General features: G+C 35.8%; 1 protein-coding gene across 1 annotated transcript in view; it reads left to right on the forward strand.

Annotated features, from left to right (window-relative positions):
• The window catches only part of LOC131927708 (diacylglycerol kinase beta), a 29,409-nt gene extending 3,062 nt beyond the window's left edge, over window positions 1-26,347 (forward strand). Inside the window, exons 4-26 of the mRNA XM_059283475.1 lie at window positions 315-681; window positions 5,143-5,301; window positions 5,524-5,712; window positions 6,093-6,142; window positions 6,359-6,433; window positions 7,072-7,191; window positions 8,723-8,840; window positions 9,542-9,630; window positions 10,620-10,736; window positions 11,620-11,718; window positions 12,450-12,485; window positions 18,817-18,942; window positions 19,180-19,271; window positions 19,702-19,776; window positions 20,291-20,376; window positions 20,629-20,788; window positions 21,465-21,561; window positions 22,027-22,091; window positions 22,316-22,409; window positions 22,720-22,930; window positions 23,355-23,475; window positions 25,031-25,091; window positions 26,258-26,347. Of these exons, the coding sequence (XP_059139458.1) occupies window positions 315-681; window positions 5,143-5,301; window positions 5,524-5,712; window positions 6,093-6,142; window positions 6,359-6,433; window positions 7,072-7,191; window positions 8,723-8,840; window positions 9,542-9,630; window positions 10,620-10,736; window positions 11,620-11,718; window positions 12,450-12,485; window positions 18,817-18,942; window positions 19,180-19,271; window positions 19,702-19,776; window positions 20,291-20,376; window positions 20,629-20,788; window positions 21,465-21,561; window positions 22,027-22,091; window positions 22,316-22,409; window positions 22,720-22,930; window positions 23,355-23,475; window positions 25,031-25,091; window positions 26,258-26,347 (2,697 nt within the window). The remainder of the gene's footprint in view (window positions 1-314; window positions 682-5,142; window positions 5,302-5,523; window positions 5,713-6,092; window positions 6,143-6,358; window positions 6,434-7,071; window positions 7,192-8,722; window positions 8,841-9,541; window positions 9,631-10,619; window positions 10,737-11,619; window positions 11,719-12,449; window positions 12,486-18,816; window positions 18,943-19,179; window positions 19,272-19,701; window positions 19,777-20,290; window positions 20,377-20,628; window positions 20,789-21,464; window positions 21,562-22,026; window positions 22,092-22,315; window positions 22,410-22,719; window positions 22,931-23,354; window positions 23,476-25,030; window positions 25,092-26,257) is intronic.
• Window positions 26,348-26,860: the final 513 nt, after the last annotated feature.

Consider the following 26,860-nt stretch of genomic DNA (forward strand, 5'->3'; position numbering starts at 1 on the left):
CTCAACGAATTTAAATTTTAGGTAAACAAATTTAATAGCTTGAAGCTGTTTATTTGGTTAGTATTACTACCCTGACCATAGACCAGCCTTGACCTTGTCCATGACCCCCAGTGTTAACCCTTAACCTCACTGTAGATACTGGGTACCTCCATCACACGATGACCAGCTTCTATTAGTTACTAGATGTTTTCTTTCCTCATTTTAATGATGGTTAACTCCCCTTACAGGTCTTGTTAGATTTTGGATAGATCCTCTGAGATTACCTCCCATTTGTTAGTAATACATCTCCCCTCTCTCCCCATATGTGTGACCAGCCCATCGACTATGCTGGCTTTAAGCTGTTCATGGAGACGTACCTTGAGGCAGAGATCCCAGAAGACTTATGCAAACATCTGTTCCTGTCCTTCATGAAGAAGGCTGCAGCCGGAGCCGCAGCCGCCCTCACAGCTTCGGGTAAGGATTTTCATGTCAAGGACATGGCCCTGGTAGCGTCTCAGACTATCTGTGCCCCCTTGTCCACAGAGATCCACATTGACAGCAAAACCTCCCCCGCCCCCGGGGATGGCAGGCATCACAGTCTGCTGGCGGAGAAACTCCACGGTCTCACAGAGAAGCTCCACGGGCTGGGCCACGCCCGCTCTGACAGCAATGCAGGGGATTCTGGGAAGAGAAGCCGGGCAGGTAGATGGTGGACAGATCTATTTTCTTGAGGTTCTGCTGGTTGTGTACTGTATATGTTTTTTTACATCCCTTTATATTCTGTAGTGTACAGTTCAGCATCTTGTGCAGTGGTGGTAATATATTCAGTGCATTGCTTTATTTTACACCCCCCACCCTTTCTTTGTTGTTCAATTTTCAAGAATCAAAGTTCTCTCTGAAAAATTGTACATACTTTATCACGCAGGCGCAGTCTTTTGATAAAGTTTAAATACTTTTCAGTTCGGTGTAGACAAACTATCTTAATGTCCTCTGAATGGTAATTAGAGTTTTGAATGTTTATTTGAAAATGTTGGAGATACTCTCAGATGAGTGATATAAATAATTCTTTGAGTTTTTTCATTTTCATTCTGCTCTTGTATTTATAATCTTAGCAAAAAATTCTTATAAAATATTTGTGTTGTTTTCAAACAATTCAAGGCAGTTTGGACGTATCTATTTTCATATTTTCTTTTGTATTCCGTAATTACAACTATGTGCCTACTCTTTTTATATACCTTGCTGCCTGTTTCACATGTGATCAACTGGGTATATGGCCAACTAAAATGTCCTGCCAGTGTCCTTACAAAATGTCCTGCTAGTGTCCTTACAAAATGTCCTGCTAGTGTCCTTACAAAATGTCCTGCTAGTGTCCTTACAAAATGTCCAATAGTGTCCTTACAAAATGTCCAATAGTGTCCTTACAAAATGTCCTGCTAGTGTCCTTACAAAATGTCCTGCTAGTGTCCTTACAAAATGTCCAATAGTGTCCTTACAAAATGTCCTGCTAGTGTCCTTACAAAATGTCCTGCTAGTGTCCTTACAAAATGTCCTGCAGATGGTATGTCAGGAAAATACACATCTCTTACAATAAAACTTACTTGACAATTCATTGAGTCAATTTATTTTCCTATTTTTGTATCAGACTTGTCAAAAAACTATTTTGTAGACTCCCTAATGTACTGAATACTTTATACAGTGTTTTACAACATAAATTATATTGCTTGCTGCATGCGTACTTACTTAACCCCCTTTTTTTGTGACCCTCCCTTTATGTTTTTATACTCATTTTTTTCAAATGCATGATCTCTAGTCTTCCCCTTTCCAAATGGTATAAAATACATTTTCCCCATTTGTGAACCTCTTCTGTAAGTAAAGTTAGTAACATGTTGTGGTATTGTAACAATATACATTTTTAAAAAATCACATCTGATTACAAATATTTATTGGTTTTCTAATTTTATTTTTCTAAATAGGAGTTAAACATTTGCAAATATTTATATTTAAGGTGTTAATTTTTGTTTTCTTTTAAAATTTAAATTGAATTTGTTTCTAAACTGGTGTACCAGCCAAAGATAGCAGTAAGATGTTAGAATTGCCCTATTCTGAGTTGTTGTTATCAGAAAACACCATCACTGGATCAGTTGCTGTAAACACAGTCGACTCACTGATCCATTTAAACTTGTGTTTACCTTTGCTCACTAGAAACCAATAGACCATCATTGTAATGTTCAAGTTATATTTTTAGTATGGTGTTTTTTCATAAATGAGAGCGAGCAATATTTGAAAGGTGTTGTCCATAAATGACAGCAGGCAATATTTGAAAGGTGTTGTCCATAAATGACAGCAGGCAATATTTGAAAGGTGTTGTCCATAAATGACAGCAGGCAATATTTGAAAGGTGTTGTCCATAAATGACAGCAGGTAATATTTGAAAGGTGTTGTTCATAAATGAGAGCAGGCAATATTTGAAATAATTTTTTCTACCCCCACAGTGTACCATCATCCCATGTTAAAAGCCCCCCCCCCCACCCTGACTTAACAAACTACCCTACCCTCTACTGTCTCACCCCTTCACCCCTGCATCCAAATAAATTCTTCTAATTCTAACCAAATTTTGAAAATGTACAGCTCAGTCATGAAAACAATATTTTTGCTAATTTGGTTCAGAAGGTTATAACTCTTTTTAAGGGTGGAAGCGTAGTGCATGTTTTAATTAATGACTTAATTAGAGTTTATATCAAATTATTACTTGACAATGTCACCAACTCCTGTAGATATATTTTGTAAATACAACTTATGCCCAAAACAGGGGAAGGGGGGAAATTCAAGCAATTACAAAAGGAATACTTTTTAGTTTTGAGACCATTTAATAACATCCCTTTTTAATGTAGCATTTTCATGGCCAACAATTTATTTTAATAATTAAACTTGGTATCAATTGAAATGTAGACAAATGTAGTTTATTATTATTTAAATATTTTTAAACAATAATGTTTAAATGACCCTCTGGTACCCAATTTTATATACTTTATTCCACCCCCCCTCTTTCCCTCCCCCCTCTGTTGTGTGAGAGATGTCTTTGATGGACAACCTTTACCAGAAGTTTATAAATATATCAAAACATCTTTTTATATCAGCAGTTGTACAATTTTCTAATCATTCTTTTTATATGTAATTATTACATCACAGTTTTTGTATGATACATACTTTCGTAATTTCTATTAGTGAATAACACTATCATATTTAATTGTCATTATGTACATGTAAAATAAAACTAATTTGTCTTGGCAGAATAATTGTTACAACTTTTTCAAAAGTTCATTTTAATATTGAAAAGTTTTCTAGTTTGTAAATAAAGTGCAGTTTAGTTTAGTCAGAAAGAACAATCATTTTTAATTGTGTGAGTCTAGTTGTTTGGTTAAATTTGAAACAACAATCAACTTTTATTGTGTAAGTCTAGTTTGGTTAAATTTGAAACAACAATCAACTTTTATTGTGTAAGTCTAGTTTGGTTAAATTTGAAACAACAATCAACTTTTATTGTGTAAGTCTAGTTTGGTTAAATTTGAAACAACAATCAACTTTTATTGTGTAAGTCTAGTTTGGTTAAATTTGAAACAACAATCAACTTTTATTGTGTAAGTCTAGTTTGGTTAAATTTGAAACAACAATCAACTTTTATTGTGTAAGTCTAGTTTGGTTAAATTTGAAACAACAATCAACTTTTATTGTGTGAGTCTATTTGTTTGGTTAAATTTGAAACAACAATCAACTTTTATTGTGTGAGTCTATTTGTTTGGTTAAATTTGAAACAACAATCAACTTTTATTGTGTAAGTCTAGTTTGGTGCAGATCAGGTGACTGTCATCCAAAAACTATTTGTTTGGAACAAATTTGTTTATCAACAAGATTTTTTAGAAGTATTGTAAAGAACTGAGTTCCTACCCCCTTCAACAAATTTTTACATCAGATATCCTCTTTTTAACACTTTTAAAATTGTACATCAGGAAACGAAGATGATTTTTCTCTAATTCAAAAAAAACATCATCCAGATGTTTAGATAACAGTGTATGGGTTAGACCTGAAAACATCATTATACAAGTTCATTAGTTGTATCTAAAAGCTGGTCAGTTAATCATGTAAGATTTCAAGCACTATTACCACAAACATTTGCTATGTTTGATTTATTAGTTTTTTAAGCTCTTGATGCAGTTAAAAAATATTAGCGTAGTGAATTGCTATTGTTGAATTTGTTATTGAATGAATGAATGGATGTGAAAGCCTATACCAAGCTGCACTTGTGGGATTGTCTAGATGAGTGAATGTGGTAGCCCATACCTAGCTGCTCTTGTGTATTTACAAAAAACATTTTTATTATTGTTGTATGCATTCTCTTCATTGATTGGCTGTTACAAGCTGGTTTTGTTATATTGTGATAGTTGCATTAAGAGCCATGCGTTGATTGGCTGTTTAGTTTTGTTATATTGTGACAGTTGCATTGAGGCATATTATATTGGGAGTGAGCTGAGAGGATGATTGTCTCTGCATGCTTTATTTGTCTATTGTTGCTTGTTTTATTTCTATTTTTTTTTATTTGTTCTATTGTTTCTGTTTCAAGATTTTAAAAAAAATGTATCCACTACAGTGTTTATGCATTTGATCTTTATTATGAATTTTGAAGTTATCTCTTATTTTACTGTTTTAACTCTAATCTAGTATAAAAATTTATGATGCTTAATTTAGTTGAAAGCTGAAATTTTTTTATAAATATTTATCAATAGTTATTTAGATTAATAACTTTACAATGTGGATAAAACACACACTTTAAAATTTTAAACCAGGTTATTTATGAGATGTGAGATATTTTATTAACATATTCATAGTGCAAAATTATAATACCTGTATTGAAAGGTATTATCCAAGTACATTTATGAATGATATTGATTTCAAATGAAAATGTAAAAAAATCTGGCAAACATTAAACAACATATTCTTTAAAAATCTGGCTAACATAAAACAATGTGCACCTGAAAATTTTTAAAAATCTGGCTAACATAAAACAATGTGCACCTGAAAATAAAAAAAAATCTGGCTAACATAAAACAATGTGCACCTGAAAATTTTAAAAAATCTGGCTAACATGAACAACTTTTCCCACCGTAGGTTCAGGTTCAGCTGCCAGTCACCCGTCCCTTGCTGTGGCGGCCACCTCCTCGCTGGACAAGAACCATCCAGATGACTCCACCCCACCTGATGCTTCGAATCATTCTCGGTCATCTTCCAAAAAGTCAAATCACAGCATCCACAGCGTCCACAACAACGGTAGGTCACAATTTATTTGATACATTGCAAAAAGTTAAACCACAGTATCCACAGCCATGGTAGGTCATCTGATACATAGTAATTTTTAGGTCACTTGATGGATGATACTGATACTTGGATTTAGTTTAAGACTACACTATACTTGTCATTTTTAGGGTCCCTTGCTGGACGGTACTGATCCTTGGATTTAGTTTGAGACTACACTATACTTGTCATTTTTAGGTCCCTTGCTGGACGGTACTGATCCTTGGATACGGCAATCCAACTCCTCCTTGCTTCGCGCCAACGAGATCAAATCTGTGCGCAATCGTTCCATGAGCCTAGAGATCAAAGCTGGCCACATCTACCTGAAGGACCTGGTGTGTTACCTGTCCTTGTTGGAGGCGGGGCGACCTGAGGATAAATTAGAATGTAAGTTACCTGTCCTTGCTTGAGGCGGGGCGACCTGAGGATAAATTAGAATGTAAGTTACCTGTCCTTGTTGGAGGCGGGGCGACCTGAGGATAAATTAGAATGTAAGAGCAGATGTTTCATGTCAGATAGGTTGTAACACTAGTAGATATACATACTTGATATTTCAGTTATGTTACAACATTAGTAGATATACATACTTGATATTTCAGTTATGTTACAACATTAGTAGATATACATACTTGATATTTCAGTTATGTTACAACATTAGTAGATATACGAACTTGATATTTCAACTATGTTACAGCATTAGTAGATGTACAAAATTGATATTTCAGTTATGTTACAACATTAGTAGATATACGAACTTGATATTTCAGTTATGTTTCGTCTGTATGACTCTGATGGTAACGGCCTCTTAGATGCTTGCGTAAGTCAGTTTTCTATTTCAGTAAGGTTTTATACTCTTTATCTATTTATTTGTCTGTATGTTTACGATTATATATATGTATTAATTTTCATTTTTGTATATGAATACATCTATTTAATATGCAATTCAACACTCAAGTTTAGTTCTTTATTTAGCAATATAATTGAACTGTGTTATATACTAAACCTAACCAAGTTTTAATTTTTCTGCGGACAGGAAATAGACTGTATTGTCAATCAAATGATGTCAGTTGCAGAGTACTTGGGCTGGGACGTGTCAGAACTTAAACCAGTAGGTTGTTTATGCTTGCTCTACACGCATAGATTTTGTGTGCCCATCTTATAAATATTTTACCTCTTATACGTACATTTATAAAACATTATGTATAAAACATTATGTTAGCAAGTTTTTAAATTGGTCAATAATAAGAAAACTGGCATACACATTCTTGAACTGTGAAGAAAAATTGTTGGTTACCTTGGAAATCTGCTCATTACTAGCTATCAACTTTTTACTTCACAGCTTGAGATTGTGTTGGTTGATTTTTCTCAGCTACAGCATTTAAAAACTGAGTAATATAGAATGTTTTTTTTTCTCTTATGTTAATGTAGGTATTGTAAAAATATCATACTAAGGATAGTTAAGTTTTAGTAGTTTAGTTTTTTTTATCAAGCTGATTGATCTGAAGTCAAGATCCATCTAAAAAGTTTGCTTTCAACTGGAAAAAGTGTGGCTAACATTTCTTATAGCAGATAATGATACCCACTTGTTATCTGCCCTTGATTAGACTGATTGATTACCTAATTTGGCTTTGTTTATTTGTTATTGGAAACTGTCATCCAAAACCTTTCAAAACTTAGAGTTGGACTTAACAAAGGAAACATGGCTTGAACTTGTGTCTATGTTATGAGGATTTTTTATTTGAATAGATACTCCAGGATATGATGATTGAGATAGACTATGACTCTGATGGTACAGTTTCCTTGGAGGAGTGGAAGAAGGGGGGCATGACAACTATACCATTGTTGGTCTTACTGGGGCTGGATATTGTAAGTTGGTTCATCTACATTCTCTTTCTGTGGAAAGATGGTGTCAATTTAAAATTCTCTCTCTTCACTTGACCATTTGACTAGTTTGTACATTTTTAAAAATGGGATGGCATGGACTAAGCAGTAGAGCACTAGACTGCTAACCCAAAGATCTCGAGTTCAAATATGGGTCCAAGTCAGTAGAGCGTCCCTAAGTCCACCCAGCTCTGATGGGTACCTAACTCATGTTAGGTAAAGTAAAGACGGCTGGGCAAAGTGCTGACCACACATTCCCTTCAAATGCCGAGGTCAAGCAACAAATGAACTCTGCTTCATCTGCCAAATGGATGGCTAGGTCTAAAGAGGATTCTTTTCTTTACATTTTTACTTTCTCGTATATACGAAGTATAGAGAAAGTCTTGTAATCGTGCAAAAAAAAAAAATCGAGATTTTTACAAATCTCATTTTTTACAAATCTCGACGTTTTACACCTCACTGATACGGAAAAACATAATTTTGCAATCTTGTCCGTATGTCTGTGTGTCTGTCTGTCTGTCTGTCTGTGTGTGTGTCCGTGTGTAAACACGATAACTTGAGTACCGTTATAGCTAGGTTGATGAAATTTCATATATAAGTATTTTATCAAAATCGTAGATCCATATCAACTTTTGAGCGATTTCCGATAACCGGAACTGGTACTTTTCCTACTTTGAATTTTTCAAAAGCCTATAACTTGAGTACTATTTCAGATAGATAAATGAAATTTCACATGTAAGTAAAAGATCTAATTCTCTACCTTCTGTTAAATTTTGAGTAATTTCCGTTGACCGGAAGTAGTAATTTACGCTACTTCCGATTTCTCAAAAAACTAATGTAAATTTTAAAAGTACTAATAATATTGTGCACTATTATGCGCTTTTTTATTTGGCGTTCACTTGGTGTGCAATTAATTTGTCTACGAGATTTTATTCTATTTTTAAAAATTTAAGTATTTAAAATGGATTAAAAATCATGTCTATAGCCCGAGTTCCCATCCCCTGTTATTTTATATAAGAATATTCGAGAAAGTTTAGGGGAGATCACTCCCGGTTTATTATTAGAGGTGTTCAGCCATGGTTAGAGATTTGTTTCTCCAACCAAACTATTGGATTCATTTAAAAACACATGAATTTAATCGATCACAACAAAATGTGAATTCATAGTAGTTCACAGAATTGATTAATGGATGATCTTGTAATGGTCTGATGATCTTGTGATGGTTGGATGATCTTGTGATGGTTGGATGATCTTGTGATGGTCTGATGATCTTGTGATGGTTGGATGATCTTGTGATGGTTGGTTGATCTTGTGATGGTTGGATGATCTTGTAAGTTCTAATGATCTTGTGATGGTCTGATGATCTTGTGATGGTTGGATGATCTTGTGATGGTTGGATGATCTTGTGATGGTCTGATGATCTTGTGATGGTTGGATGATCTTGTGATGGTTGGATGATCTTGTAATGTTTGGATGATCTTGTAATGATCTTATGATCTTGTGATGGTCTCCCCAGAATGTACAAGATGACGGCACACACGTGTGGAGACTGAAACACTTTAACCGTCCTGCCTACTGCAACTTGTGTCTTAACCTACTTGTTGGCCTCGGCAAGCAAGGGCTCTGTTGTTCTTGTAAGTGGTTCATGTCTGTCTGACAAAGTTGATGTCTGTCTGACAAAGTTGATGTCTGTCTGACAAAGTTGATGTCTGTCTGACAAAGTTGATGTCTGTCTGACAAAGTTGATGTCTGTCTGACAAGGTTGAAGTCTGTCTGACAAAGTTGATGTCTGTCTGACAAAGTTGTCTGTCTGACTGACAAAGTTGATGTCTGTCTGACAAAGTTGATGTCTGACTGACAAAGTTGATGTCTGTCTGACTGACAAAGTTGATGTCTGACTGACAATGTTGATGTCAGTCTGACAAAGTTGATGTCTGACTGACAAAGTTGATGTCTGACTGACAAAGTTGATGTCTGTCTGACAAAGTTGATGTCTGTCTGACAAAGTTGATGTCTTACTGGCAAAGTTGATGTCTGACTGACAATGTTGATGTCAGTCTGACAAAGTTGATGTCTGTCTGACAAAGTTGATGTCTGTCTGACAAAGTTGATGTCTGACTGACAAAGTTGATGTCTGTCTGACAAAGTTGATGTCTGACTGACAAAGTTGATGTCTGTCTGACAAAGTTGATGTCTGTCTGACAAAGTTGATGTCTGTCTGACAAAGTGTGTTGTAAGTCTGTGTGATGAAACAAGTCACTTAGCTGTAAACATTGGTGCTTGTATCTCCTGTGAGCATCTCCTGGGAGTTTCTCATGCCATCTCTCTTGTACAGTTTGTAAATATACAGTCCATGAACGATGTGTGCAGAGGGCGCCAGCATCCTGTATCACAACCTACGTCAAGTCAAAGAAAACATCTCAGGTACTGCTGCAATTTTTTCAACAATCTCAACACTCAAGTCATTTTTGTTGTTCAAACCTTTTTACTTTCTCGTATATACGAAGTATAGAGAAAGTCTTGTAATCGTGCAAAAAAAAAAATTTGAGATTTTTACAATCTCCGTATGTCTGTGTGTGTGTGTAAACACGATAACTTGAGTACCGTTACAGCTAGGTTGATGAAATTTCATATATGAGTATTTTATCAAAATTGTAGATCCGTATCAACTTTTGAGCAATTTCCGATAACCGGAAGTGGTACTTTTTCTACTTTGAATTTTTCAAAAGCCTATAACTTGAGTACTATTTCATATAGATAAATAAAATTTCACATGTAAGTAAAAGATCTAATTCTCTACCTTCTGTCAAATTTTGAGTAATTTCCGTTGACCAGAAGTAGTAATTTACGCTATTTCCGATTTCTCAAAAAACACATGTGAATTTATAAAGTATTAATGATATTCCGCACTATTATACACATCTTTATTCGGCGTTTGCTTGGTGCGCAATTATTTTTTCTATGAGATTCTATTCTATTTTTAAAAGTTTAAGTATTTAAAATGGATTAAAAATCATAACTATATCCCGAGTTCCCATCCCCTGTTGTTTTATAAAAGAATATTCGAGAAAGTTTAGGGGAGATCACTCCCAGTTTATTTAACAATGTCAATGCTCATGTCATTTTTTGTTGTTCAAACCATTTTTTAAAATTTATTTTTAAGTTCAGTATCATAACATAAGATTGCAATGGATTTCAAAATTGAAATTTAATAAGAAAAAAGTTAAACATATTTAATGAGGTTATTTTTTAAAGCTACACACGTAGGTATGAAAACAGGTTGAAAAGCTATTTGAACCATAGATGTACTGTAGCTTGATAGACTAATAAAGCAAGCAATCTTCTGTGCAGGTAATGAATTATCATTGTACTGTAGCTTGATAGACTAATGAAGCATGCAATCTTCTGTGCAGGTAATGAATCATCACTGGGTGGAAGGGAACTGTGCCGGCAAATGTGATCGTTGTAAGAAGTCCATCAAGTCTTACAATGGTGTCACTGGCTTACACTGTCGCTGGTGTCACGTCACAGTAAGTATAGCAGACAGGTGCATCTTTTGTCATGTCAGTGTCATGTCACAGTAAGTATAGCAGACAGGTGCATCTTTTGTCATGTCAGACTGTCACGTCACAGTAAGTATAGCAGACAGGTGCATCTTTTGTCATGTCAGACTGTCACGTCACAGTAAGTATGACAGACAGGTGCATCTTTTGTCATGTCAGTGTCACGTCACAGTAAGTATAGCAGACAGGTGCATCTTTGTCATGTCAGACTGTCACGTCACAGTAAGTATAGCAGACAGGTGCATCTTTTGTCATGTCAGACTGTCACGTCACAGTAAGTATGACAGACAGGTGCATCTTTTGTCATGTCAGTGTCATGTCACAGTAAGTATAGCAGACAGGTGCATCTTTTGTCATGTCAGTGTCATGTCACAGTAAGTATGACAGACAGGTGCATCTTTTGTCATGTCAGTGTCATGTCACAGTAAGTATAGCAGACAGGTGCATCTTTTGTCATGTCAGACTGTCACGTCACAGTAAGTATAACAGACAGGTGCATCTTTTGTCATGTCAGACTGTCATGTCTATCATTCCATTAGTTGCTTACCATTTTTATCTCTATATATAAATAAATGTATGTTTGTCATTCATGCATTACTACACAATTTATCTTATTCCTATGGAACTTTTGTTGACTTAAGTTCCCCATTTGTTGACTTAAGCTCCCCATTTGTTGACTTAAGCTCCCCATTTGTTGACTTAAGTTCCCCATTTGTTGACTTAAGTTCCCCATTTGTTGACTTAAGTTCCCCATTTGTTGACTTAAGCTCCCCATTTGATGACTTAAGCTCCCCATTTGTTGACTTAAGCTCCCCATTTGTTGACTTAAGCTCCCAATTTGTTTCCTCAGCTCCACAACAAATGTGCCAGCCAGATGAAGCCAGAATGTGACCTGGGTGAATACAGAGACCACGTGCTGCCCCCTACTGCTGTCTGCCCAGCTGTTCTGGTAAGTTCTTCTGCCCACAACTTTTTCTTTTACCTTACGCCCACAACTTTCTTTCTTTTACCTTATGCCCACAACTTTTTTCCTTTTACCTTATGCCCACAACTTTCTTTCTTTCACCTTATGCCCACAACTTTCTTTCTTTTACCTTATGCCCACAACTTTCTTTCTTTTACCTTATGCCCACAACTTTCTTTCTTTTACCTTATGCCCACAACTTTCTTTCTTTTACCTTATGCCCACAACTTTTTTCTTTTACCTTATGCCCACAACTTTCTTTTACCTCATGATGACATGCCTGATTGGCTAAGATTTAATACATGAGTGGCTGTTTTTTCTTCTCTTCTCTGGCCATTAAAATTCTATCCATAGTTTGTAAGTATAAGTTGTTTTAAAACGTATTCACTTAGCGCACACAGATCATGGCTCAGCTAGCCCAGGTGTTAGAGAATTATTTGATCATTATCATAAAACACTGACAATCTTGTAACACTAAGCTATCAACTTTTTAAATTATCCTAGCACTATTTAATAAAGGCAGTTTTATCATGACATTTTTACTTTAGTTGCCATATGATAGGGTTAGCTTGGTTTTCATTAAGAGCTGGCTTATTGCTTCAATACAATAAGACTACAAGTTTGTACCTTTGTAAAGCCAGATTGTAAAAAAAGTTGTAGAGATGTTAGATTGAATCAATGAATACCTAACTTGCTCTAACCCTTTTTGCCGACAGTTTATGTCGGACTCCGAGAGCCATGAGGGACTTCACGTTAGTAATCCAATTCTTTTTTCACTGGCTTTTCACAAATACTTTGTTCCTCCTGGGGACACACTTCAATCCAATCCATGTTTTTAACATTTTTAACTTACAAGTACAAAGGTCTGCAGGAGCTGAAGGTATTTGTGGAAAGGCCAGTCTTTAGCTGAAGTGTTAGGCGTGAGTGTGCTTTACCCTGACTGCCAAGCTCCCTCTGTGGTCTGGGTCATCTGGTGGACTGGACTCAGTCACACCTGGCCCATCTTAATTACACGGCCAGTTCACTGAAGACCTGTGCAACTCTACCTTAATTATGACCTAAAAAGGAAGCCTTGCTGATTGCTTGAGCCCCCCCCCCACCCCCTCCATCCCCCTCAATTCCCCAGGGCATGTGGCTTGGCAGTGGTGGTTCTCTGCATGCACTTGTGGGACTCTCTCATCCTGAAGTTTATTTTCCTCACCATTTCACTTTGTGTAGGTTCACAGTGTCCATGTAACTCTTGCACAAAAATAAATTTATCTTAACAAACTAATTAATTAAAGAAATTATTAAAGAGTCACACTTAAAAAAAAACCTTCAAGAAATCAAATATAAAAACCTTAAAACAAGTGTTTAAGATATTCATTTTTATTTCTAATTAAGCATGTTGAGAGAAGATTGATGATTTCCAAATTTTTATTGATTTAAAAAAAAGGAAATTTATATTAGGGATTCCAAATACCATTTTATAACTGGAATATTTTTTAAAATTAGGATTTAAAGCAAAGGATAGTTTGTTATTCTATTGGTGAGAAATGTTAGGTTTACTGACCCAAGTCAATTAGGAATGCAGTGTTAGGTGCATACCATATGTATTAACTAGCACACATGTAACTAGGTGGCTAGCATATGTGTTGTCATCACATGGCATATGTGTTGTTATCACTTGACCAGCGTACTTGTTATCATACAACTAGTCCATTTGTTGTGCTACCTCTAGGGCATGAGCCACTGTTTACCTTTCAACAGCATGTGTGTACTCACCTAGGATGCTGGGCTAGAGGTTCACTTAAACCTTCCCACACCTGAGATTGTGATAGGTTCACTTAAACCTTGTCAGACCTGAGATTTGTATAGGTTCACTTAAACCTTCCCACACCTGAGGTTGTGATAGGTTCACTTAAACCTTGTCAGACCTGAGATTTGTATAGGTTCACTTAAACCTTGTCAGACCTGAGATTGTGATAGGTTCACTTAAACCTTGTCAGACCTGAGATTTGTATAGGTTCACTTAAACCTTGTCAGACCTGAGATTTGTATTGGTTCACTTAAACCTTGTCAGACCTGAGATTTGTATAGGTTCACTTAAACCTTGTCAGACTTGAGATTTGTATAGGTTCACTTAAACCTTGTCAGACCTGAGATTTGTATAGGTTCACTTAAACCTTGTCAGACTTGAGATTTGTATAGGTTCACTTAAACCTTGTCAGACTTGAGATTTGTATAGGTTCACTTAAACCTTGTCAGACCTGAGATTTGTATAGGTTCACTTAAACCTTCCCACACCTGAGATTGTGATAGGTTCACTTAAACCTTGTCAGACCTGAGATTTGTATAGGTTCACTTAAACCTTGTCAGACCTGAGATTGTGATAGGTTCACTTAAACCTTGTCAGACCTGAGATTTGTATAGGTTCACTTAAACCTTGTCACACCTGAGATTTGTATTGGTTCACTTAAACCTTGTCAGACCTGAGATTTGTATAGGTTCACTTAAACCTTGTCAGACCTGAGATTTGTATAGGTTCACTTAAACCTTGTCACACCTGAGGTTTGTATAGGTTCACTTAAACCTTGTCACACCTGAGATTGTGATAGGTTCACTTAAACCTTGTCAGACCTGAGATTTGTATAGGTTCACTTAAACCTTGTCAGACCTGAGATTGTGATAGGTTCACTTAAACCTTGTCAGACCTGAGATTTGTATAGGTTCACTTAAACCTTGTCACACCTGAGATTTGTATTGGTTCACTTAAACCTTCCCACACCTGAGGTTTGTATAGGTTCACTTAAACCTTGTCACACCTGAGATTTGTATTGGTTCACTTAAACCTTGTCAGACCTGAGATTTGTATAGGTTCACTTAAACCTTGTCAGACCTGAGATTTGTATAGGTTCACTTAAACTTTGTCAGACCTGAGATTTGTATAGGTTCACTTAAACCTTGTCACACCTGAGATTTGTATAGGTTCACTTAAACCTTCCCACACCTGAGATTGTGATAGGTTCACTTAAACCTTGTCAGACCTGAGATTTGTATAGGTTCACTTAAACCTTGTCAGACCTGAGATTGTGATAGGTTCACTTAAACCTTGTCAGACCTGAGATTTGTATAGGTTCACTTAAACCTTGTCACACCTGAGATTTGTATTGGTTCACTTAAACCTTGTCAGACCTGAGATTTGTATAGGTTCACTTAAACCTTGTCAGACCTGAGATTTGTATAGGTTCACTTAAACCTTGTCACACCTGAGGTTTGTATAGGTTCACTTAAACCTTGTCACACCTGAGATTGTGATAGGTTCACTTAAACCTTGTCAGACCTGAGATTTGTATAGGTTCACTTAAACCTTGTCAGACCTGAGATTGTGATAGGTTCACTTAAACCTTGTCAGACCTGAGATTTGTATAGGTTCACTTAAACCTTGTCACACCTGAGATTTGTATTGGTTCACTTAAACCTTCCCACACCTGAGGTTTGTATAGGTTCACTTAAACCTTGTCACACCTGAGATTTGTATTGGTTCACTTAAACCTTGTCAGACCTGAGATTTGTATAGGTTCACTTAAACCTTGTCAGACCTGAGATTTGTATAGGTTCACTTAAACTTTGTCAGACCTGAGATTTGTATAGGTTCACTTAAACCTTGTCACACCTGAGATTTGTATAGGTTCACTTAAACCTTGTTAGACTTGAGATTTGTGATTGTGGTTGAATGAGAACTACTCATACACAAGACCAATGTACACAACTTTGTTCTAATAGAACACAGACTTCTTTGACTGAAGAGTTTAATTGTATTGTCTTTTTGTTGTATTATCTGTGAAGTATTGTGTTATCTGTGTGGTGTTGTATTATCTTTGTGGTGTTGGGGGGTCATCCATTTAAGACGTGAAATTTTTTTTCGGATTTCAGACCCCCCCCCTCCCCCCTTCCCCCTCCACACTCATCCTCTTTCAACCGGGATCCCCCATTGTAGACGTCCACAAAAATTTAATAGATCTCTCAAGATTTACTACCAAGTTACTTTTAATCAGTGACATGTATTGTGTACCTATTTACTGATTCATGCCTTGAATATTTTCTATAATGTGTATTATTAGGCCTAAATAGTTAAAGTAGAATGTAGCCTCTAGAGAGAAAAATTAGTAGGTTTTATTTTCAAATTTCAAAGTAAACATTTTTATTTTTATTTTAAGGAATTTTCCCATTGCACCCCACTCTTCCACCCCCCACTTTACCACCCCACATTTTCCCACCCCACACTTTCCCACCCCACACTCTCTCACCCCACACTTTCCCACAACAGCTGATAGATTCATTGCTCAATGTTTGCATTTAACACTAGTAGTTGAGAAGCCACATGATTACTGGCAGTAGAGAAATGATTGACTGTTGACACACAGACAAATGTTTGCCTGTTTCTCTCCTTATGATTGTACTGTTGACACGGTTCCATGACAAATGATCTCAGGACAAATGATCTCAGACAAAATATCTCAGACAAAATATCTCACGGACAAATGATCTCAAGACAAATGATCTCAGGACAATTGATCATTTGTCCTGATATATTTTGTCCTGGTATCTTTTGTCCGTGAGATCATTTGTCCTTGAGATCATTTGTCCTGAGATCATTTGTCTTGAGATCATTTGTCCGTGAGATATTTTGTCTGAGATATTTTGTCTGAGATCATTTGTCCTGAGATCATTTGTCTTGAGATCATTTGTCCGTAAGATATTTTGTCTGAGATATTTTGTCTGAGATCATTTGTCCATGATATCATTTGTCCTGATATATTTTGTCCTTGAGATCATTTGTCCTGTCACCGTTGACACAGACAATTGTTTGCCTGTTTCTCTCCTTATGATTGTACTGTTGACACAGAAAAAAAACGCTTGCCTATTTCTCCTTAGTTCCTGAAATCCAGGGGGCTCAAAAAGGTGACATAATTTTTCTAGCACAAGTTTCTCTCAGCTAATATTATGTCAACATTTTATAAGTCTAACATTTTTGTGTCAACACTCTATTAGGTACTATTTTTGTCAAATTAACATTTTGGTGTTCTTATATTTGTATCACATTTGCCTAGCAAATATTTCATGTTAAATTTTCTATTTTAGTGTATACCATTTTCATCTGATCATGTTTTGAAATTTCAATGTGTATATTACAAATGTTGATGTAGAATTTTTATAAATGTAGTTTCTGAGTTTAATGTTGACTTGCTGCTAATGCAGACGTTACGGTTACACATAAAAATCAGACATGCTAGTTAACTGAGAGCAAACATGTGCCTTTAACCAGAGGCTACTGGAGTAGTTAACCCAAACTAGCTTAAAGAACTAACTCTTTCATTCAACTCTCATGCCACTATCTAAACTCTCTAGCTTCATAACTAACCTTTTCATCCATCTCTCAGTTATACTGGCACAACTCCGTCTTGCTTTAATTAACTAGCTTATAATCTGACCTTTAACTCTGTACATTAATACATTTTGTTTCAATTCTTTGATTAGTTGGCCTTGAATCTTAGTCTAACAAATGTTTACTTTTAACCTATTTTAAGATAATTTAGAAAAATAAATTTATATATTGATAGGACATTTTATGAAAGAAATTTCCTTTGCAAATGTATTTTAGCTCATTTCTATCCAAAATTAATTTGCTTCTTTAGAGCATTATTTTATATTTATATGGATTTTAAACTGATTTGATACAATTAATTAATTAAATTTTCTAATAGCACTCAAGTTTTACTGCAAATATTCAAGCAGCTTAACACATCACTTTGTTTCATCACGTAAACATTTTGTTTGTTTTGTCACATTAACATTTTGTTTGTTTTGTCACATTAACATTTTGTTTGTTTTGTCAACTTTTTTATACACTTTTTTTTACACAGACTAATTTCCATTAGGCTAAAGTCTGCCTTAGACACACATCAATAACAGACTAATTTCCATTAGGCTAAAGTCTGCCTTAGACACACATCAATAACAGACTAATTTCCATTAGGCTAAAGTCTTAGACACACCTCAATAACAGACTAATTTCCATTAGGCTAAAGTCTGCCTTAGACACACATCAATAACAGACTAATTTCCATTAGGCTAAAGTCTGTCTTAGACACACCTCAATAACAGACTAATTTCTATTAGGCTAAAGTCTGTCTTAGACACACCTCAATAACAGACTAATTTCTATTAGGCTAAAGTCTGTCTTAGACACACCTCAATAACAGACTAATTTCTATTAGGCTAAAGTCTGTCTTAGACACACCTCAATAACAGACTAATCTCTATTAGGCTAAAGTCTGTTAATCTAAATACATGTCATCCATGACCACTGTAGAAATGTTACTGCCCCTTGCTTTGTGTTGGCTTCTTCTGCTTAGACCACTTTATGCTGCCGTTCAACAACTGCCACAGAACTATGTGTACAAAACACACAGACACATGAACACTTACATAACACAGTGTACAAAACATGCATGTACATGTACACAACACACAAATGCATGTACAAAATACAATCGCCTGCACATGTACACGCCTTGTAAAGAAAACAAACATGTACTTGTACACATCAATGCAGTTGCACAATTCTGTTTAAATTTGTAGTAGTTGATCTTTTGTGCTTGAAAAAACTGTCTTGATTTTCTGACTATATCCATCTATCACCCGCGCAAGTAGACCACTTTGTTGATTACAGTTTTAAAATACTCTACTCACCAATGGAAACTGATTTAATTTTTTTGAACTTTAATAGCTGGGTATGTGTTTGTTTTTTAGCTGGGGTTTTCTAAGTTTAACCAGATTTATTTAATTAGAAGCTTAAAAATTAAAATGTAATTTTATTTCTGTGTAATTTAAAAAAAAAAGTGTGATTTGATCATTTCAGTTCTGATTATTTTTCAAGACAAATTTATTTTGATTGAAATTTGTTTTGTAAGTTTTTAAGCTGGTAAAAACATGGGTGCTATAGCTGGTAGTTTTTAATCATCTTTGCTATTCATGGCAGTCCCCAATTGCTAACTAAATGACAGGAAATTGGTTTTAAAAAAAAGTTGTCTTTTCTAGGAGCGGGGGCGAGGCGGGGGAGGGAGCGGTAAAAACACCTTGGAGAAGGAGCGAGAGAGAAGTGATGATGGAAAATCTTTAACGCCACTTTCAGAGAGTGCTCAATTGGATGGACCAGTCAGTCCGGTAATTAGTCTGTTTTTCCCTACTTCAACAATTGGTCTATTTTTAAATTTAACATTTCCTAAAAAAGACATCAGAGGCAAGCTAATTCTAAAATTATTCTTTGTTTTGACTTGCATTTATTATTCTTTTCTTAGAAACACAATTTTTATAAAGATAAAAGAATTTGCCTTTATTAAAAAAAAAAAACATCGTTTTTCAATTTTCAAAAATATTATTAAAAAATATTTTGTTTTAAAGGGTCAAAGTTCATTTCAAATTACACCCTTAGATGGAACTCATCCTTTGTTAATTTTCATCAACCCAAAAAGTGGAGGCAAGCAAGGCGCCAGGTGAGCTCAGCTGTCAATTTGAGAACCTTTGAATCAACAGTTTTAGCTGAAAACTTAATTTGAGAACCTCTGAATCAACAGTTTTAGCTGTAAACTTTATTTGAGAACCTTTGAATCTACAGTTTTAGCTGTAAACTTAATTTGAGAACCTTTGAATCTACAGTTTTAGCTGAAAACTTAATTTGAGAACCTTTGAATCAACAGTTTTAGCTGTAAACTTAATTTGAGAACCTTTGAATCAACAGTTTTAACTGAAAACTTAATTTGAGAAACTTTAATACAATAACTTTAGCTGTAAACTTGACAAATTTCAAGGGAAACACCAGGCATTCAATTCAGTAGTAAACAAATAATAACTTTCACTGGTTGCCTATAAGGCCATGAAGTACTTTATAAAAATGTTAAACTTCCCATTCCTCTACATTCTCAGGCTGTTGCGCAAGTTTCAATACTTGCTGAATCCCAGACAAGTCTACAACATGGTCAAGGACGGCCCTTTGGTTGGGTAAACAGTTTATTTACTTAGAATAAAAGACCTCTTCAATGTACACACTTAAAATAAAAGACCCCCTTGAATGTACACATTTGTAGTAAAAGACCCCCTTGAATGTACACATTTGTAATAAAAGACCCCCTTAAATGTATACGTGATTTTCTCAAGTATTTAGAGATGTACAGACCATTTTTATACTCTGTGGGTTTTCATGATGCATCAATATGTTCTGGCAAAAATGGCTTGTTATAAAAGGGCCCCATCAATATGGATCTTGCAATTTAAGAACCCTAACAAAATGGCTCATTTCAATTCTTTACAAATATAAAAAAAATTAACTAAATAGACCCCCGTAAAAAGTGCTTTGACAAAATGACCCTCACTAAAAAACGAATCTCTTGCGTATAGTAAGCTCCACTGTAGATTAAACTCATACTAGAGGTCAATTTGTCTTCAGCCTTTTTGTGGGGAGTCCTATGTGCTTTCATATCATTCCAAGCCTAATACTGACCTCTGTCCACTTCAGGTTACAGTTTTTCAAAGATGTGCCTAATGCTAGAGTGCTAGTGTGTGGAGGTGACGGGTCTGTGGGATGGCTCCTTGATACTATGGGTAGGTCATCACTTTAGTGTATGATTATGTTACAGATAAAGTTGACCACGTATGATTATGTTACAGATAAAGTTGACCACGTATGATTATGTTACAGATAAAGTTGACCGCGTATGATTATGTTACAGATAAAGTTGACCACGTATGATTATGTTACAGATAAAGTTGACCGCGTATGATTATGTTACAGATAAAGTTGACCGCGTATGATTATGTTACAGATAAAGTTGACCGCGTATGATTATGTTACAGATAAAGTAAACTTTGCTCAAAGACCACCTGTATCCGTGCTGCCCCTGGGGACGGGCAATGACATGGCCCGCTGTTTGTGCTGGGGAGGGGGGTATGAAGGGGAGAACTTGCTCAAGGTGCTCAAGAAGATAGAGAACAGCACTGCTGTTATGTTGGACAGGTAGGTCATGTTTGTAGTGAACAGGTAGGTCATGTTTGTAGTGGACAGGTAGGTCATGTTTGTAGTGGACAGGTAAGTCATGTTTGTAGTGGACAGGTAGGTCATGTTTGTAGTGGACAGGTAGGTCATGTTTGTAGTGGACAGGTAGGTCATGTTTGTAGTGGACAGGTAGGTCGTGTTTGTAGTGGACAGGTAGGTCATGTTTGTAGTGGACAGGTAGGTCATGTTTGTAGTGGACAGGTAGGTCATGTTTGTAGTGGACAGGTAGGTCATGTTTGTAGTGGACAGGTAAGTCATGTTTGTAGTGGACAGGTAGGTCATGTTTGTAGTGGACAGGTAGGTCATGTTTGTAGTGGACAGGTAGGTCATGTTTGTAGTGGACAGGTAGGTCGTGTTTGTAGTGGACAGGTAGGTCATGTTTGTAGTGGACAGGTAGGTCATGTTTGTAGTGGACAGGTAGGTCATGTTTGTAGTGGACAGGTAGGTCATGTTTGTAGTGGACAGGTAGGTCATGTTTGTGGTGGACAGGTAGGTCATGTTTGTAGTGGACAGGTAGGTCATGTTTGTAGTGGACAGGTAGGTCATGTTTGTAGTAAGTCATGTCAATAAAAGACTGCAGTGACTGTTGTATAAGAGACTGATAAAACTGTTGTACTAAAATCTCTTGTGTTTTCAGGTGGAAGATTGAGTTCAGTAAACCAGAGGATGGGGATGAGCAGGAAGGTGACCCAATTCCATACAACATCATCAATAACTACTTCTCTATTGGTGTGGTAGGTCACTGTTGTAGATTTTATACAACATCATCAATAACTACAACATCATCAATAACTACTTCTCTATTGGTGTGGTAGGTCACTGTTGTAGATTCTATACAACATCATCAATATCTACAACATCATCAATAACTACTTCTCCATTGGTGTGGTAGGTCACTGTTGTAGATTCTATACAACATCACCAATAACTACTTCTCTATTGGTGTGTAGGTCAGTGTTTTAGGGCAGTTTTCTATCCTCAATGTTCATGGTTCACTGTTGTAGAGTTTTCTACCCAGAATTTCAACCTTACCCTAGCTAGAGCATCCCTATAATTTTTTATAGCATAGGTTATTACTGTTACATTGTAAATTATTTACAGATCACAGATGACTCATTAGAGTGGTTAATAGGGAATTGTTACAGTAAATTTTCAACAAATTTAAAGTCCCATTTTTAAAATGTAATTTTTGTCTCCAGGATGCCTCCATTTGTCACAGATTTCATGCCATGAGAGAAAAACATCCAGAAAAATTTAACAGCCGGTAAGTTTGTCTATTTCATTTGTTCATTTTACATGATCTAGGCAGAATCTTTTGTAAAAGAGAGTAAGTAATCATACATTTTATTTCATGACAAGGGTAACCATCTCGTTGTTGTTAGTGGTTTAGTTTTCTCATAATAATTTTTTTTTATGATTCATTGTAAGGTTTATTAGTGTAAATAAATTATAATCACATGCAATAACTCTGGGTGTGGTCCTATCCAGGATGAAAAACAAGCTGTGGTACTTTGAGTTCAGCACATCGGAGCAGTTTTTCTCTTCCACCTGCAAGAATCTACATGAGGACATCGACATTATGGTACATCATTAATTCTCATTCTTTTTTTACTTACTTTATCTTACAGTTTTCTCTATTTCTTTAAATTATGGTATACTTTTTCTCAATTTAAAAAAAAAATTACATTATCTTACATCTTTTTCTCCATTTTTAAAATTACATTATCTTACATTTTTCCTCTGTCTTATCTATTTATATTTTGATACTGCTACTTAAGAAAAAAATCTTTTAAATTGTATTATAATTATAAGTTAGCTCCAGTTATTATACGGGTAACTATGTAAACAGTTTAGTTTTGTATGAAGCTGATAGTCCTCTCCTGTCTACTTAGTGTGATGGCTGTTCACTGGATCTGGCCAATGGGCCAAGCCTGGAAGGTATTGCCATTCTAAACATCCCCTCCATCTACGGTGGCACAAACCTGTGGGGAGATAACCCAAGTCAGAAGAAGAGACGGAAAGCTCAGAAAGCCAAGAAGGACAAGGACAGGGAATTCTCCACCAGCAGCATGTCTTCAGCAGAACTGGCTATTGCAGTACAAAGTAAGAGATAGCATTTTTACTGGCCATAGAAGTTCAAAGTAATCGATAACATTTTTACTGGCCATAGAAGTACAAAGTAAGAGATAACTTACTGGATTTTTGTCAAATAAAATATAAATTTTATAAATACATGTATAAATGAATGTTAAAAAAGGCTTTTTTAAATATAGGCTACACTAAAAAGAATTATTTTTTTTAAAGTGTAAAAAAACATTATTTTTATATGACTTCAATAAAAGCGCTCTACGGTTTGGAGATGTCAGCTAATTTAGTTACAACCCCCTTCCCACATATTAATTGTTACCCCCAGAGTTATATAATAGTAAATATAACTAGCCTGTCAGTCCCACCCCCACCCACCCCCCATTGATATATGACCCTCCATGTACCTAGTCCCCCTACTAACAGACAGCAACTATTTCAGATGTTGGTGACTCCATGATCGAGGTGGTGGGACTAGAAAACATATTCCACGTGGGTCAAGTCTATGCTGGACTTAGGTCATCTGGCAAACGGCTAGCTCAGTGTTCACAGGTTGTCATCAGGTAGGTCATTCAGTCATCTCTGTTTCTCCTTAGTGAAATCTGACCTGTAAGGTAGGTCATTCAGTCATCTCAGTATCTGTTTCTCCATAGTGAAACCTTACCTGTCTCTCTGTGTTCATGTTGCCCTTTATAACATCATATAATTCTTCACCCATCAAAAAATTTGAAACTGCTGGCTTTTGAATGATTAGCCCACCATAAACCCATTTAAAACTGCTGGCTTTTGATTAGCCCACCATAAAACCATTGTAATGTCTGGCTTACAACTACTGAAGTATTTAACCATTGTAATGTCTGGCTTACAACTACTGAAGTATTTAACCATTGTAATGTCTTACAACTACTGAAGTATTTAACCAATGTAATGTCTGGCTTACAACTACTGAAGTATTTAACCATTGTAATGTCTGGCTTACAACTACTGAAGTATTTAACCAATGTAATGTTTGGCTTACAACTACTGAAGTATTTAACCAATGTAATGTCTGGCTTACAACTACTGAAGTATTTAACCAATGTAATGTCTGGCTTACAACTACTGAAGTATTTAACCAATGTAATGTTTGGCTTACAACTACTGAAGTATTTAACCAATGTAATGTCTGGCTTACAACTACTGAAGTATTTAACCAATGTAATGTCTGGCTTACAACTACTGAAGTATTTAACCAATGTAATGTTTGGCTTACAACTACTGAAGTATTTAACCATTGTAACGTCTTACAACTACTGAAGTATTTAACCATTGTAATGTCTGGCTTACAACTACTGAAGTATTTAACCAATGTAATGTCTGGCTTACAACTACTGAAGTATTTAACCAATGTAATGTCTGGCTTACAACTACTGAAGTATTTAACCATTGTAATGTCTGGCTTACAACTACTGAAGTATTTAACCAATGTAATGTCTGGCTTACAACTACTGAAGTATTTAACCGATGTAATGTCTGGGTTACAACTACTGAAGAAATTAGCCAATGTAATGTCTGGCTTACAACTACTGAAGTATTTAACCATTGTAACGTCTTACAACTACTGAAGTATTTAACCATTGTAATGTCTGGCTTACAACTACTGAAGTATTTAACCATTGTAATGTCTGGCTTACAACTACTGAAGTATTTAACCAATGTAATGTCTGGCTTACAACTACTGAAGTATTTAACCATTGTAATGTCTTACAACTACTGAAGTATTTAACCATTGTAATGTCTGGCTTACAACTACTGAAGTATTTAACCATTGTAACGTCTTACAACTACTGAAGTATTTAACCAATGTAATGTCTGGCTTACAACTACTGAAGTATTTAACCATTGTAATGTCTGGCTTACAACTACTGAAGTATTTAACCATTGTAATGTCTTACACCCACTGAAGTATTTAACCATTGTAATGTTTGGCTTACAACAACTGAAGTATTTAACCATTGTAATGTCTGGCTTACAACTACTGAAGTATTTAACCAATGTAATGTCTTACAACTACTAAAGTATTTAACCATTGTAATGTCTGACTTACAACTACTGAAGTATTTAACCAATGTATTACAGAACAAGGAAAAGATTTCCCATGCAGATAGATGGGGAACCTTGGATGCAGCCTCCATGTACAGTAAGTTACACATTCATTTGTTTCTATTTTTTTTATTAAACTTTTTATGTTCCACTTAAAATGGTTTAACACACCAGTTTAATCTAATCCCTGCAAAACTTTCCTCCCACTTTCCCCACACATTCATTTGTTTCTTTTATTTCTTGATTAAACTTTTTATGTTCCACTTAAAATGGTTTAACACACCAGTTTAATCTAATCCATACAAAACTTTCCCCCCAGATCTACATCATCCATTAACCAGTTTAATCTAATCCATACAAAACTTTCCCCTCAGATCTACATCATCCATTAACCAGTTTGTCTAATCCATACAAAACTTTCCCCCCAGATCTACATCATCCATTAACCAGTTTAATCTAATCCATACAAAACTTTCCCCCCAGATCTACATCATCCATTAATCAGTTTAATCTAATCCATGCAAAACTTTCCCCTCAGATCTACATCATCCATTAACCAGTTTAATCTAATCCATACAAAACTTTCCCCCCAGATCTACATCATCCATTAACCAGTTTAATCTAATCCATACAAAACTTTCCCCTCAGATCTACATCATCCATTAACCAGTTTGTCTAATCCATACAAAACTTTCCCCTCAGATCTACATCATCCATTAACCAGTTTAATCTAATCCATACAAAACTTTCTCCCCAGATCTACATCATCCATTAACCAGTTTAATCTAATCCATACAAAACTTTCCCCTCAGATCTACATCATCCATTAACCAGTTTAATCTAATCCATGCAAAACTTTCCCCCCAGATCTACATCATCCATTAACCAGTTTAATCTAATCCATGCAAAACTTTCCCCCCAGATCTACATCATGCATTAACCAGTTTAATCTAATCCATGCAAAACTTTCCCCCCAGATCTACATCATCCATTAACCAGTTTAATCTAATCCATACAAAACTTTCCCCTCAGATCTACATCATCCATTAACCAGTTTGTCTAATCCATACAAAACTTTCCCCCCAGATCTACATCATCCATTAACCAGTTTAATCTAATCCATGCAAAACTTCCCCCCCCCCCCAGATCTACATCATCCATTAACCAGTTTAATCTAATCCATACAAAACTTCCTCCCCCCCCCCCAGATCTACATCATCCATTAATCAGTTTAATCTAATCCATGCAAAACTTTCCCCCCAGATCTACATCAGCCACCACAACCAGGTGCCCATGCTCATGGCTCCACCCTCTAGCAAAAAATCGAAGCTGTTTAAAATCTTCAAAAAATAGTAAGTAAAAAATAGTAAGTCTCACATGGTATCTTGTTTATTACTAATTATATAGCTAGGTTAGTTGTCTCGCACTGCAGCAATAAATAGAGAGTGTTCCTCAACAAAATATATAACTATGTGCAGCCCAGTGTAGTACAGCCGCACACTGTTTGACCGTATGATTGGAAAGGTTGTTAACTTTATATTGGACTACCCTGAGTTACTTGTGCACTACGTGACACCTTTCCGTTATTAGACCACTGTCAACAAGATAGAGAGCAACACCCATTTGCATACACTCATTAATGGCTCAAACTTTTGCACATTAGCCAGACCGACTGGGACTGGATCAATTACTTCTCTTACCCTCGTTACCTTTTGGTAAAGATTAGTTGAATTAATGTTATGGAGCTCGACATACTGTGTGTGTGCTTGTTGACATGGTACAAATCTTCATCAATCATCTTTCACAAAGTCAGTTTGTTGTTGTACTAACCTCACCCCCCCCCCCCCCCCCACACACACAAACAGA

Source organism: Physella acuta, unplaced genomic scaffold (genome assembly GCF_028476545.2).
Source record: "Physella acuta isolate Inbredline_101_S28 unplaced genomic scaffold, ASM2847654v3 ptg001433l, whole genome shotgun sequence".
Lineage (NCBI taxonomy): Eukaryota > Metazoa > Mollusca > Gastropoda > Physidae > Physella > Physella acuta.